Here is a 13504-nt window from a genome sequence, read left to right on the forward strand (position 1 = left end):
TCAGGTTGTCCAGCCGAGTTGCTGTGCACAGGTAGACCCCTCCCAGTGAGCGGTGATGGGGCGTCCTGGCCGGGGCTGCCATGGACACAGCACAGGAAGCTACCTCAGACTCCCGAGATGGGCCAGGAAGTGAATGAAAGCCCTTTCGTTGTGTGATCACCAGAAACAGTGCATCTTTCGTTTACACTGCCTACTTCCTCCTTCTGTCCCAGGCATGTGCCAGCCTGAATTGACAGAACTCCATATTGACAAAGTGTAGCACTGAAGCAGACAGAGAAGAATAGGTGGCTTGCAGACTGGTCTTGATGGAAACAAAAGTTTAATTGAAGTGTAGACGCACTAACATTTTCATATCCTCTCTGTGAACCTGGCTGTCCTTCCTAAGAAGTAGATTCCTGTGCTGACTCCTGTTTTATAAATGGTACCCTATAAATAATGTACAGGGCATAGCCTGAATTGTAGCTTGCTCTTGGGAGCAGCATAAACTGAACATGTAAACCCAGACATACGTATTCTCTGACAGCATTCTTTTGAGGTCTTCAGTAATTGAATGTTGGAAGTTGAATAAAACAAGCTGCTTTTTCTATTACTGTCTGAGACAAGAATAATGAAGAATCTGCATATCAAATGTTAAATTAAACTAGATCTGCCATGAGATAATGAGTTTTACATGAATTCATGGGGCAGTTCTCGTAGCAAAAACAATTATGAGGAGTCTGAATAAATTGGTGGCTGCCATTTGTCTGTGATACGGTTTTCAGATTTAGCAGGTGGCTTCCATGCAGTTGGAGCAGGCAGTTCAGTGTTTGGGTTTTAAGAGTCTCCCAGCGCCCGTCTCATGCCATGCGGTGTCTGAGAGCAGTGATGCCCCACCGTGGAGACGCTGGGGCCTGTGTGCTAGAGAATGCTCCTTCCCATGGCTCCAGACCTTTTTGGTTTTTTTCCCTGAGGTCTTGGAGAGAGCCTGTGATTCAAATTAATCACGACAGAGATGGTGACTGTGGGTTGCAGCTTTTCTGAACAAGGGCCTTCCCGACTTTGTGGAGGATAAATCTTACAGGAAAACAGGTATAGGGAGTGACCCCAAAGGGTCAGGCCTTGAACCCTGACTCCCATCTGTTTTTAGGAGTATCATGAAGGTTAAAACATATAGAGATAGAGCTAGAAAATGCTCTTAGCCCTTGCCACCTTCATTCTGTTTTCTCTCACTTTGAACTAAATTGAAATATTCCCCAGTCTGTCTTCAAGGTTTCAGAACAATGCTAGCAACTCTGTTGAGCTGCCTTTGTTTTAAGTACTCTGCTTGTTAAACAAGTTGTGCGTACAGCCCTACTGATGCGTGCTGTGTCTCTCTGGGTGTACGCAAATGTGAGATGAGATTGAGGCACTGGGGTGTGTTTAAATGGCTGGGTGGGCATGGAGCTGGGCGCGGTTGTGTCTGTCCACACTGCCTGTGAGTACGCCATCAGTCTATGGCAGGTGGGGACACCTGCGAGGCTGCCCTGCACTGTGCAACCATAGGCCATTCACACATAACCAGTAGGAGCTGCAGGTGCCCGGAGGGGACTTCAGAGACGTCTGACTGGGGTTTTTTCATCTCTTGAGGAGGAAATGAGGATGCACATGAGGCAAGGCTTGGCCCCGAGCAGACTCTCGCATCATCCTCCGCTAGGCTTCTCTCAGCTGAACCAGCACAGAGAGGTTTGAATTGTGGTTAAAGTGCATTATGTCTCATTAGCATTTTTCTGAGGCTGGGGCATTTCAGAACAGTGTGTTCTTGCTCTGAATCTCATACTTTATGTAAAGGAGCCACACAGAGATGTAAGAACCACCTCTGGCTTTTCTGTGGCCATGGTGCAGGGCTGCACTGCCAGGTAAGGGGCCAGGGGTCTTCATTTTAGCCAGCGTCGGCCCTGAGTTCTGGAGGCCACTGAGTTAGAGGTCTGCCAGGGGGAGTGTGTTGCACTGCCTGAGGAAGTCCAGTCCTTTGATGGGAGGTTGGCTGGAGGAGTGATTCTTTGTCCTACAAGAAGCCGTGACTTTAATGGTTCCTTTGAGATGGTACTTCCACAATAGGAGGGCTGGGTTCTTGCAGATGTGGCTTCTCGGTGACTGTAACCCCACAGCAGTCAGCTGGCTCTGGTCACTTGGCTCGCTCCTGGTTTCTGAGTGGGAGCACTGCATCCGGCAGAGGGGCTCCCCAGGCACCCTTCACACAGCTGTGTTGACATCAAAGCATGTTAGGTACAAGCTATGCAAATGGCTGCGTTGCTCTGGTGGTAAATAGAAAGTGGATTTGGTCCTTGGGCAGCACCACGGAGCACCGGCCTGACACCTGAACACAGCAGTGGATATCCAGCCCGCATGAAAGCCTGTCTGAGGTACCACGTAGTGGCAGTCCTTGGTCTTCAAGTGGAGAGACCCCAGATCTTCCTAAAGACCTCCACTTTGTGCTCATCCCCCGGGCTGGCCCTTCTCCTTGTCATTTCAAATACTGTTTAGATTGATGGGTTATGAATGGGAGGAGGTGGTCTTCCATCGGGATCATGTGGGGCCACTCTGTCCTGCCCCACTCAGTCACCCTTGATCATGGCGACTCATCACTGTTGCAGCAGATGCTAGGACAGCCCCTGGGGGAGGAGACGCCAGGCAGATGTGCACTGGCCAGCATCCTCACTTGCCTGAACTTGATCAGAGGTTCCATCTTGGTCAGAGTCCTGCTTCACAGTCCAGAATTCAGTCTCCTCAACATGTTACCACTTAAAGATACAACTATCCAAAAAAAAAAGAAGTTTGACATCTTAAGCATTCAGTGTTGAAATTCTGTAAGAAAGGAATTTTTGAACACTTAAAATAATTGCTGAGTCTCAGACTTCTGAAGATAAATATGGGCTGCTTTTTGAGTTGTCTCTCAGAGTTTGGTACAGAGCTCTCTTTTGATACGGTGGTGAAGATAGTGTCATGTTTCCCTTGTTGCTGTGACTGCCAGGAAACCCTTGCTTAAATGGTATCCCTGCTCCAGATCTCAGTTCTGGCTCCCAGGGCAAGTCTCTCTTGATGTCATTTCTGATGTCTTGTTTTTCTTGCACTGTGCACGACTTTGTGTTTTTTTATGGTGACCCCCTTGAGTAATGCCAAGTGTATGTGTGTGCTGTACTTGCTCAGTTGTTTGGACCAGTGGGGTTTGGACCAGCCTTTAGGGCATAGATGTGGGCTTGTGTTCAGTGCAGCACAGTCCCTTGGTCTGACCTCCTCTGAGAAATGGCCCCACTCGTTCATGGGGTTGTTGCAAAGACTGGTAAGCCGTGTGGCAAGTCATTTGTTGAATGGTGGCAGTGGCTGATTCTTCTTGTCCCCAAGCTGGGTGCCTGGAGTCCAGAGGCCTGTGTGTCTTGGGCAGCCTTTCAGAGGCCAGGCCCACCTCTGTCTGTAGGAAAAGGAAGCTGAATCCTGAGCTGCACTCTGCCAGTGTGCAGCAGTCCCCCTGCCCAGTTCCCTGGGGCTACCTGGGGTCCAGGCCTCTTGTGACCCACACATCCTTCCATGGATTGGGCAAGAGTGTGTGTTTTGCTGTGATCACAGTGGCATTAAAATGTAGTTATATTCCCTAGTACTTGATTGGTCATCCCAAGTGTAACAGGGAGATGGTCCTGGTGGTGGCTGCTGGTGGTCCAGTCATCCTCCCTCCCCTGGGCTGTGACCCCGGCCCCCAGCCCCAGCTATGTGTTGAGGGCTGCGCCGTTTCGCCCTGCACATGGCCCTCCTCACTGCACTGGCTGCTGCTGCCCCTTTCTAGGGCATTCCATACACAGCCCCTGCGGTGGCTGCCCACGTGAGCCCCATCCTCTGCTGGGCAGGGTCAGGGACTGTTAAGGAATTCCATGTCTCTGAGGATGTTTTTCATGTCTTCAAAGAGTACCTAAGTCTGCACCAGAGAAACTTGGAACTCTTGAGAACCCCACTTCCGGCTTTTAAGGGACTATTCTTGGAGGGAACAGTCCTGGAATTTGGCGTTGTTTTTTATTCTGGTTTGTTGTGAGAAATCCAGTACTTACCCAGCACCTAAAATAGGATTTTTACTGAGCTGTTGTCTGGTCTAGTGCAGAGCGCTCTGTGCACATTGCTGTCACCTCCCCCAGTGCCCTTCTGCCTTCCACCCTGCAGGTTACTGGTTCCTCTGGGACTAGGGTGGGGGGGATTGGCTGTGCCTTCCCGCCCGGCTGTCCTGCCCCACCCGCAGCTCTGGCAAATGCTTCTTCTTGTCCTTCCTTTCCCCTGAATTGCCAGTGTCAGTGACCGTGTTTGTGTGGCTGTCCCCAGCCAGAGTGTAACTCCATAAAGGAGGGGCTGTTATTTCTCTCTTGACAGGAAGGACCCTAAGCGATGTGACCCCACTTTGGCGTAGGCCTCCTGTGCGCTGGCATTTGTAGATGCTTCTCTGCCAGGTGGGCACCGGAGGCCTGACCCCAGAAGCAGGGCAGTGGCTGTGGCGTTCTCAGGGGCCATTCTTCTGTTGGCAGCACCCCCGGGTACCGTCAGGACAGGCTGCATGTTGCTCTACATGCAGTGCTGGCGACACAGTGCTGCCCATCAGAACTGGTAGACCAGATGCTGCTGCAGAGTCACACCCCCCACCCCCAAGGCAAGCAGGTATGGAGGCTGCAGGTGCCTCTGGCCCAGAGAGGAAGATGGGCTGCCAGGAACTGGCTCCTGGAGGGGGACACACAGTGGAGTGTTAGGAGTCATCTTCTGGGCACACAGGGTGGCCACAAAAGTCAACAAGCCCAAATAGTACAGATTTAGACCATGGAGATAAAAATACCCAACAGGATGGGTCCTACACTTCAGGCACTTGTGATTCTTGAGTATGTGTGTGAATAAAAGATAGTGTAATGCGTTAATGGTTTGTACTTAGCAGCCCATGGAGTCTTATTAATAATCTCCTTTACCCAAAGGAGCGAGTCATTGCAGTATAGCTTCCTAAATTGTCTTACGGTTTAGACTAAAATGGCATTATAACAACACCAACCTCAGAAGTGGTGTCTTTTCACTTAAAGGGTGAAGGATCCAGAATGAAGATTAGGCATGAGAGGGTGTGCTGGTGTGCTGGGCCTGCTGCCATGGCACCACACACACAGGGCTTATGCGGCAGCCCCGGGTCCTCATAGCCCCAGGCAGAGGTGCGAGATGCCATGTGGCTGGGCCACCTGGGCCCACAGCATGGTGGGCGTCCTGACCAGCTGTGGTTCTGGTGCCCCAGCCCCGAGTTAGCATCTTCAGGCCCTTCCCATAACTGCCATGAGCGCACTGATTTGTGCAGCTCGGGCGTCTCTCCATCATCCCGATCCAGAGGCTGCGTCAGCTGTCGGGTTTCTGGGGCTGGCACGGCCCCTGGGTTCAACAGTAGTGGCTTCTTCTGTCAAATGTTGTCCAAAAGCAGTTCGCTGGCGTACAGGCATGTGCCATGTTGTCACATGTGCTGAGCAGAGGCACCTGCCATCCTTGCTGACATGTTACATCTCATTTGCCAAGAATTGGGTGTTCCTTTTGCCAAGATTGCTTGTGGTGCCCACTCCCTGGCTTTTCTGACTAACTCTCATATCCTTTAATTTGGGATGAAACAGAACTCTAAAAATACTTGGGAAAACTTCTCTCTGATGTGACTCTTTCTTATCTACTGTCACAGCTACCTGCTGTCTGAAAGGGCAGGTGGAAGATTCCCCTCTCAGACCCTCCTGTTTCTGGGATATGCAACCAGCTAAGTGTAAGAAGTTAGGGTCTGTCCCTAATGTGACCCAGTCCCCTCCTTGGTGTCATTTTGACCCATTCTCTGTGGTCATCCTGGGACCAGCAGTGACATCTGGCTGGCATGAGATTTCCCACCTTGACATGATTGCTTAGCCTAGCGCCGTGTGTACTTTCTTCATTTTAGTAAGCTGTGGTTTTATTTTGAATAAGCCTCTTTTAACCTATTAATATTAGTCTACACTAAAATTAACCTCCCCCTGAATTATTCTCACACAAAAGAAGCAAAGTAATTTTGAAAGTTAAATCAAAACAAAGCAATCGTGTGTGTAAAACAGATAAAAATCATAGACTGTGGTTACAGGGTGCCTCTACAGGAATTGCTTACACAGAGCCGATTTCCTCCAGTCTGGTTATGGAAGGAGAACGGGAAATGGCCTGGCCCTATCACAGCCCCATTCTGGCAGCCGGGAGCTTGCAAACTTGTGTAAACAACCTCAAGGAGCAGGAAGCTCCCCTTGCAGCTGGCATCTGTGGGCAGCGTCTTGTCCAAGGGGACGCTTGTGCTCAGCCTGGCTGGTGGCTCCGTGGCAGCGCAATGGGTGCCTCCCTGCTGAGCAAGAAGGGGTTTCACGGAGAGCTTCTGACAGCCGAGGGCTACTCTCAGAGGTGGATTACTCGTTAGGGAAGTGACCAGGTGGACTGCAGACCTGAGCGGTGAAACGGGTTGTGGCTCCTGGTGCAGAGGTAGATGCTCTCTGTTACTGCCTTTGCCCCTGCCCAGAATTTACACCCTGCCCTCACTGTTCTGCAAAATGCGTTAGAACGCAAAGGTGGGCGCTCTGCAAGACCTCTAACTAATCTAGCAATTGCCTTTTGAACAGTTTCTCAGCTTGTCATAAGCATAGGGTGGTTGCTGTCAAAGAGGCCTTTTTTCTTTGTAATTGCTCTTTGTCCCCCACACAGGGAGGGTCGGGGTGGCTCCACCTGTGTGTGTGACCGTGGTCATAGCACTGAGCCAGCAGTGCCCGCATGGCAGAGCTGCCTGCCAGCAGCCAGAGGTGCAGTGGCACATCTGTGTACCACTTTATTTAGCTTCGTAGGGCCCCAATCACTGGTTTCTCAAGTAAATTACTGCTACCAGAAGTTTACCCTTGGGGGGAGGCTGAAACATATTTGAATGTCAGTAACCTGGGTAGGAAGATAGTCACCCTGCATCTACCAAGCTCTTTCTTTCCTCCTGTCTGTCCCCTCCACGCCCACCTCTTCCCATGGGGCTCCAATTGCAGAGAATTGAGGTGGCTGTCCAGTGGTGGAGATGCTTGTTTTCCCGTGGTTAGTGCATCTCCTCCTGCTCAGGGCGGTCCTGGCCAGGGAGGGCATCGCCTATAAAGGGACATGTGGTTTGTAGGGGGGCACGCCAAGATTCAGAGATTCTGAGTTCTCCAAACATTCTTTTGGTTGCTTTATTTTTCTCTCAAGAGAAAGATCATTTGGTATGCCTGCTCTTTGTGTGTGACTTCTTCCTTTGCAGAGAAGTGGAGAGGACTTCCTTCCCAGTCTAGGGAGGAGCAGGTGCACTCTCCCCAGGGTGCCTTCCAGCACTGTTCGAGTGGGATTGGTTGTGCACTTAAATATGGATGCCCCCTACCAGCCCCCCAGAAAATGGGGCTGAGAGACTAAGCAGCTTTCTTTTCGTTTCAGGTCTTTTTGAATAATTACCAAGCAGCCGAAGCGCATCCCCAAATGATTATCTTACGGCTTTTACGTTACATCGTCCGCCTGGTGTGGAGAATGCAGTGACGACGGGCTCCTCGTGGAGTCAGGATGTGTGCAGACATTTCACTTGTTAAGACTGGCAAGCGCCAGCACCACAGTCTCGCTATGCAGCCAGTGGTCCTTTCCCAGAGGGTGAGCAGAGTGGCTGGCGATACACTCCTGAAGACACTGAGCTGCACATGAACTTGACCTTTCACCACACACGGCAGAATTTCTAATGGAAGTTTGTTGTGAATGTAAATGAGGAAAGATTCTATTTTTTTTTTTTTTTAATGTACAGATCATGGTTCTTTGGAACAGGATTTTATGCAAAAATGGTGTTTACATGTGGTGTGGGTTTTTTTTCCACCTTCTTTAATAAGAACAGGTTTTTCAAAAGGAAATGGAAACTTTTTAACCAACTTGTGAATGATTTTTGTACTAAAATTTTGAGAACCTATTGCCTGCTCTCAGAGGATTATGTAAACTCTGTAGTGGAAACTGAGCCAGCTAGTTTATAAAGCTGCCTTAGTTTATTTTTAAAGGTTACTGTACAGAATTTTTAAATGGGAGAGGTATGATAGGGCCCCCTCCCTTCCCTGCCATTGTTCTTTGACTTTTTTTTTATCATTATTAATACCAAAAAAGTTCTTAAGAAATGGAACTGATTGATGGGGCAAAGGGTCTGTTGGCAGCCTGTATTGATACGTCACTCCCATTTTGTAAATATTTTCATACCTCCTCAAATTCAGTTGCATCTGTGGCAAAACTTCAGACTGTTTTGTGTTTTTCCTTATCTCCTCTTGAGATGGCTCCTCTAGTCTGGAAGCTGATGCAAGAACTTGGTCCAGCGTATTTTCTTGAGGAAAGGTAACGGGGTTAGAACATGAGATGGTATCTGCCTGTATCTGCATAGCTCGCTCGCTTGGTCTGGCTGTAGCTCACTAAATGGGAATTGCTTGCCATGAATTTCCTTCTGGCCTCAACGGGCCTGTCATTCAGAAGCGTTCTGAAGAGCTAATGGCTGTCATAGCGTAGACGAAGGGTTATGTCCCTTTGCACCGTTGGCTCTCTGGACACAGGCTGTCCTGCAGTCACAGCATGCTCTCAGCATAAGAGCCCCCGGTGGTTAACATGCCTGCTGCGGCTGAGTCCTCCTGCAGGTGTCCAAGCTTCAGCCCTGGGGGAATTGGCGTGGGCCAGGGGCAGGGCTTGGGATGGCTATTTCCTGGGCATCCTGGCTTCTTGACCAAGTCAGAGTTCCTCTGGCCTCTGGTGCCTGGCACTAGGTTCCCGCTCCTCCAAATCCGCTTTGCAGTAAAGGCTTTGCTTTGCTTTCAGCAGTGCCATAGAAAGCCTCGATTGGGCCCAAGTGTGACATGGTGCCTCAGCCTCTGACAGGTGTTGATTTTCCTTGTCCCGTTTCTCTTGGGACAGTTGGGTTTTGTCAGGCCACCCTTTGTTCGGATGAGCACCTCTGCTGCCTGTGGAGGTCGTCATGAGGGAGAGACATGAGTTGGCCAGTCATTGCAAAGGTAGACACCTGGGGAGACCCAAAAAAGGGTTTAGGGGGCAGCAAAAGGAGAGGTGGGGGTCACTCCATGGACCCTGTATCTCACACTGTTAATCATTAAGTGGAAAAATCCATTCATTTGTATCTTCATAAGTTTATATAAATATATATATACATATATGTATATATTGCATATACACCTTTTCCTTTAGGTAGAGATACTTGATTCCAAATACTCTTCCTTTTTAAAAATGTCCTTTTCCCCAAATATCTTGTTGGGGTCTTGCATATTTTTAAAGCTGTGTTGAGTCTCACTTGTGTTCTTGACCTATCTTGCACCCCTTTTTCAGGTCCTAAAGGCTACACGGTTGTAAGGTGGTGACAGGATGCAGCCGTGGACCTGCTAGGCACACACCAAAGACATATTTGGTTCTGGGCCCCTCCTTCCCAGGACCTCTGTGCCCAGCACCAGCTTCTGTGACTGGAGCACTTTATTCTTTCAATACTGCGGCTCCCTGGGAATGATGCCTGAGAGCTGTGCTCCTCCCACATGAGCAAATTTCCCTCTGGCTTGGCGGCATGCAGGCCTCCCGGCCAGCTGTGAAAGCAGCTCGTGGGGAAATGAGAGATGCTATGAATTGTAGAAGTACTAGACAGTGGGATCTTGCACCAGAACTTAAGAGCGATGGCTGGATGTCTCTACTGTACTGAGCTGTTTATCAAGATGCCTCCCTGCAGAAAGGTTACTGACTGTAGTATACCTTTTACTTTTCCCTTCTTTACCTTTTTATAGAAAAATACAGCAGATCCTTTTTCTTAAAACTTAATGCGGGTTTTGTGCCTTGACTGCCTCTTACATGAGGTTTGTAGAAAGTGTCCTGTGACTTTTCACAGAAATGCAATAAAACACAAATTATCATGAGCGATTCTTCAGATTATCTATGTTCCTGCCTAGAGATAGATTTATCAATTTTTTTTCTTTTTTGTTTGTGGAGAACCCAGGTAAAAATTCATAAGGATTAAAAAAGTATACACAGTAGAAAACAGCTTTCTCCTGTTTCCTCTTCTTGATGTTGTATATATTTTGACTATTTATTAGATTAGGAAGTCATATTTTACTTATCAACTGAGCCAAATGTCTGTGTGCAATTGTGGTTTCTTTTATCTTTCTTGTAAAATTTTGTACAGCATGAGTGAGTAAAAGTCACTGTTTTTACTTTCTCAGATTTGAGGATTGTAAATATTGTAGATTCTTTTTCTGTGTAATGTGTCCTACTGTTTCATAATGCTGTAACCTGTAGAAATATTGTATATTTATTTCCTGCTTATTTAATGTCTGAAATTCAGAAAAGTATTGACCTCCCCGACCCCTTCCCCTGCCTTCCCAATAATTGCTTTATTTCCGAGGTGGTGACTAGTCAGCTCACTGCAGCCTTCCCAGGGTGGCCCTGCAGCTTTGGATGCTGGTATTTCTGGTCAGATGTGGTTAAGTTCTTGAGACTCGCTATCTTTAGGTGAAGTTTTTATTTGGACACCAGTGAGAGTCCCTAAATCTGGAAGGCGACAGAATTCTGCTCTAAGAAATGCCCAATGACTCTGTATGTTCCAAAAGAGCTAGTGGCTCAGAGAGGCAAATCCTATGAACTATATAGGCTGTTATCTTTTTTCTTTTTTAATGCATTGGGACAGATCTTCCCATTGACAATTTATCCCTGACAACTCAGTGTTCAGAAAAATAAAACCATGTCCCTCCTAGATGTGCTACTACAAGACTGTCCAGGACAAGGGCCAGGCGAGATGGAGGGACAGCTGGGACAGGTCGCCCTGCCTCATTCAAGAGCAACATCAGAACCACCTCGCTGCCACCCCTTGTCGGCAACTGATGCGCAGTTGCATTTCCCCCACTGCTGTGCTGGGAGGCATGGACTAAGTTGTCTTCAGGGGCTAGTTGTACAGCCCCCTAGCCCTGAACCATTTGGTCCCCGCGTTTGGTCAGCCTTGCTTTCTCAGGCTGATGGCTTCCTTCCACTCCTTCATGGCCTTCAAGAGAAGTTGGGGGCCCCGCTAGACTGGGTGTAAATATGTGAAAGCTTGTGGAAGCTTTAGAGGCTTCTGAGTGCCTCTGTGTTGCTGGTTCTGTTGTCCCTGCTGAGTTAGCTTGGTGCCTATGTGTGTCTACTGCACATGCACGTGTGCAGGCATGTGTCCACACGTGACGCTAAACCAGCTGGGGTAACTCCTGCTCTCCCAGGGGCATGGTGTGCAAGAAGCATCCAAAGCTCCCACCTTAGTGAGTTGACTACTTTTCCTTGGAATCTGATTTTAGAAACTCTTACTCCTACATTGTATGTCCAGGTTCTGTGACCACTAGTTACTGTATCAACTCATCAGGTACACCTTTATAAATAGCACTGACCTGTCTGCATACTGACCCATCACTAACCTGTTCCCTAGAGCCCAGCGTATGTAGCATTTGTACCGCAGTTTCCCTGGCTTACTTGTGTTTTGCACTGATGAACTTTGACAGGGGTAATTGCCACTTTACTTGTGCAATATACTGCTGTAAATAGCTGCAGATTTTTTTTTAAGAGACTCAATCTTTTATGTTCTTGACGAATTTATATAAATAAAACTTTCAACTAGTTTTGGTGAGCTGTTTGATTTGTTTCACAAGGTGGTGGAGAAGCAGCTGAATTAGGTATGAATGTTTACACGCCCACATGTCTCCTTACCAGTCATATGCATTACCTATGCATAGAACTTTATGAATTCTTACTTGAAGATAGTTCTGTGCAGTGTACTTAAAAAGCAAACCACTCTTGAAAGTTTTGAAGTGGCTGGCAAGACCAGCTGCTAAGGGCCCTGCCCACGGAGTCAGATATGACTCAGCACCTGGGAGGGGGTATTGGAAGACAATGCTGAACTGTATCCATAAGTGGTTCTGGCAGATACCCTGCCACCCATTCCTGTCTCACAGTTTGGAGAAAACACAAAAGATGGGAAGTCTGGCTTGACTACTAGAATGAGCCTGGTCTGCCGCTCCTGAGTCTGACCTCCAAACCGAGGGAACCACCAAGTGCCTGGCCACCTCATGCAGTGTCCACTGAGGTCAGGGGGCCTGTGCTGCACAGGAGCCCCGAACTGGTTTGGGGATGATGGAGAAATTAAAGCCTGGTTGGGGGTGTAGCTAATAAAATTCTAAAGAAATAGTTTCATAATCTGTCACTTTTGTGCTGGTAAAGTTTAACTGTGGCTCAGCTTTGTTTTAAACTGGTAAACTATTAGGGCTTTTCATTGTAGTTAGGCAAGCAATATGTGAATATGGTCTTGTAATTTTAAGTACACATACATAACACTGATCTATTTCAGATCAAGGCGTTCTGACTCCCATTCCCAATCGTACTTCACCAACCCAGGAGTTGAATTTTTCCAGATCCTTTTCTCTGCTGTGTGTGTTGTTTATTTTTAGAGTGGTTTTGCTTTTTTCTGTAAATACTGGAACCCTGTGGTTCTGACTAAGCAGTAGGTCCTGGAGACCCATTTTAACCATTGCATCAGGTGCACACAGGTGCAAGCGCTGGCTGCCTGGCATTTCTGCCTCCAGTGCTGCCAAGTGCTGCCTGGTCCGCTACTTGCCAGCATGTGGGAGAGCAGCTTGGTTGTGGAACCTGGAGGTGGGCTATTGGCTTCAGCCAACCTTCAGACACTGCTCCAAGTCACCCACTGGCTGCATTTGAGGGTGCCCACTTACCCCTCTCACTCTGCCAAGTGTTTGCACATTGATCAACCAGCCTGGGGGTGAAGAGTGGTTTTGCTGGTGTAATTCATATTTTTTCTATGCACGAGTAGGGTGATCTTGTCAGATATTGTTGCCATGTGCCTGTTTGCTAAAGACTTTTGCTTCCTTTCAGTTGGGTTTTTCATTTTTTCCATTGATGAACTCTTTATATATTATGGGTGAAAGTCTCTTACATGTTGGAAATTTTTTCCCTTTAGTCTGTTGCTTTTTTTCCAACATTTTATTTTGAAAATTTTCAAACAAAATTGAGAATCATACAGAGAACACCCATATACCCACCACCCTGATTCTGCCTATCACATTTTACTATCCTTGCATTGTCCTCTATCTACCTACCCATCTGTTCCTCTCTCTTACTTTTTGATGCATTTCAAAGTAAATCGTAGTAATTGGTATCCTTATCTGTAAATACATCAGCATGTGTATTGTTGATTTTTTCTTTTGAGATAGAACGTTCACACAATAAGACATACAACTCTTAATGTGTGCATTTGCTAAATTTTTTTTTGTAATACAAAATGGGTTCTTTATTATTTATACAAAACTTACACATTAAAAAAAATTAAGATTCAACAACTCTGCTGACCCCCTGAGGAAGCTTAAGAGCTTTTATGGATCCATCAAAGAGCCCCAAGTGAACGTTGCAGTCACCAACCTCACCAACCTCCTGGCCACAGGAACAAGGTGTA

General features: G+C 47.6%; 1 protein-coding gene across 15 annotated transcripts in view; it reads left to right on the forward strand.

The window, feature by feature from the left end:
- The window catches only part of BCL2L11 (BCL2 like 11), a 75694-nt gene that overhangs the window by 38857 nt on the left and 23333 nt on the right, over positions 1-13504 (forward strand). For 12 of the 15 annotated variants that reach the window (XR_012133161.1, XR_012133154.1, XR_005056957.2 and 9 more), the window contains one exon: positions 7450-11660. The exons of 1 other annotated variant lie outside the window; for it this stretch is intronic. Coding sequence is in view for 9 of the 14 variants with exons in the window: in XM_037002151.2 (XP_036858046.1) it covers positions 7450-7548 (99 nt within the window). In the remaining 5 variants the exon portion in view is untranslated. Of the gene's footprint in view, positions 1-7449; positions 11661-13504 lie in introns of those variants that run through there. 2 more of the 15 variants (XR_012133142.1, XR_005056958.2) reach the window with 2 other exon arrangements.

The sequence above is a fragment of the Manis javanica genome, chromosome 1, assembly GCF_040802235.1.
Source record: "Manis javanica isolate MJ-LG chromosome 1, MJ_LKY, whole genome shotgun sequence".
Taxonomy (NCBI): domain Eukaryota; kingdom Metazoa; phylum Chordata; class Mammalia; order Pholidota; family Manidae; genus Manis; species Manis javanica.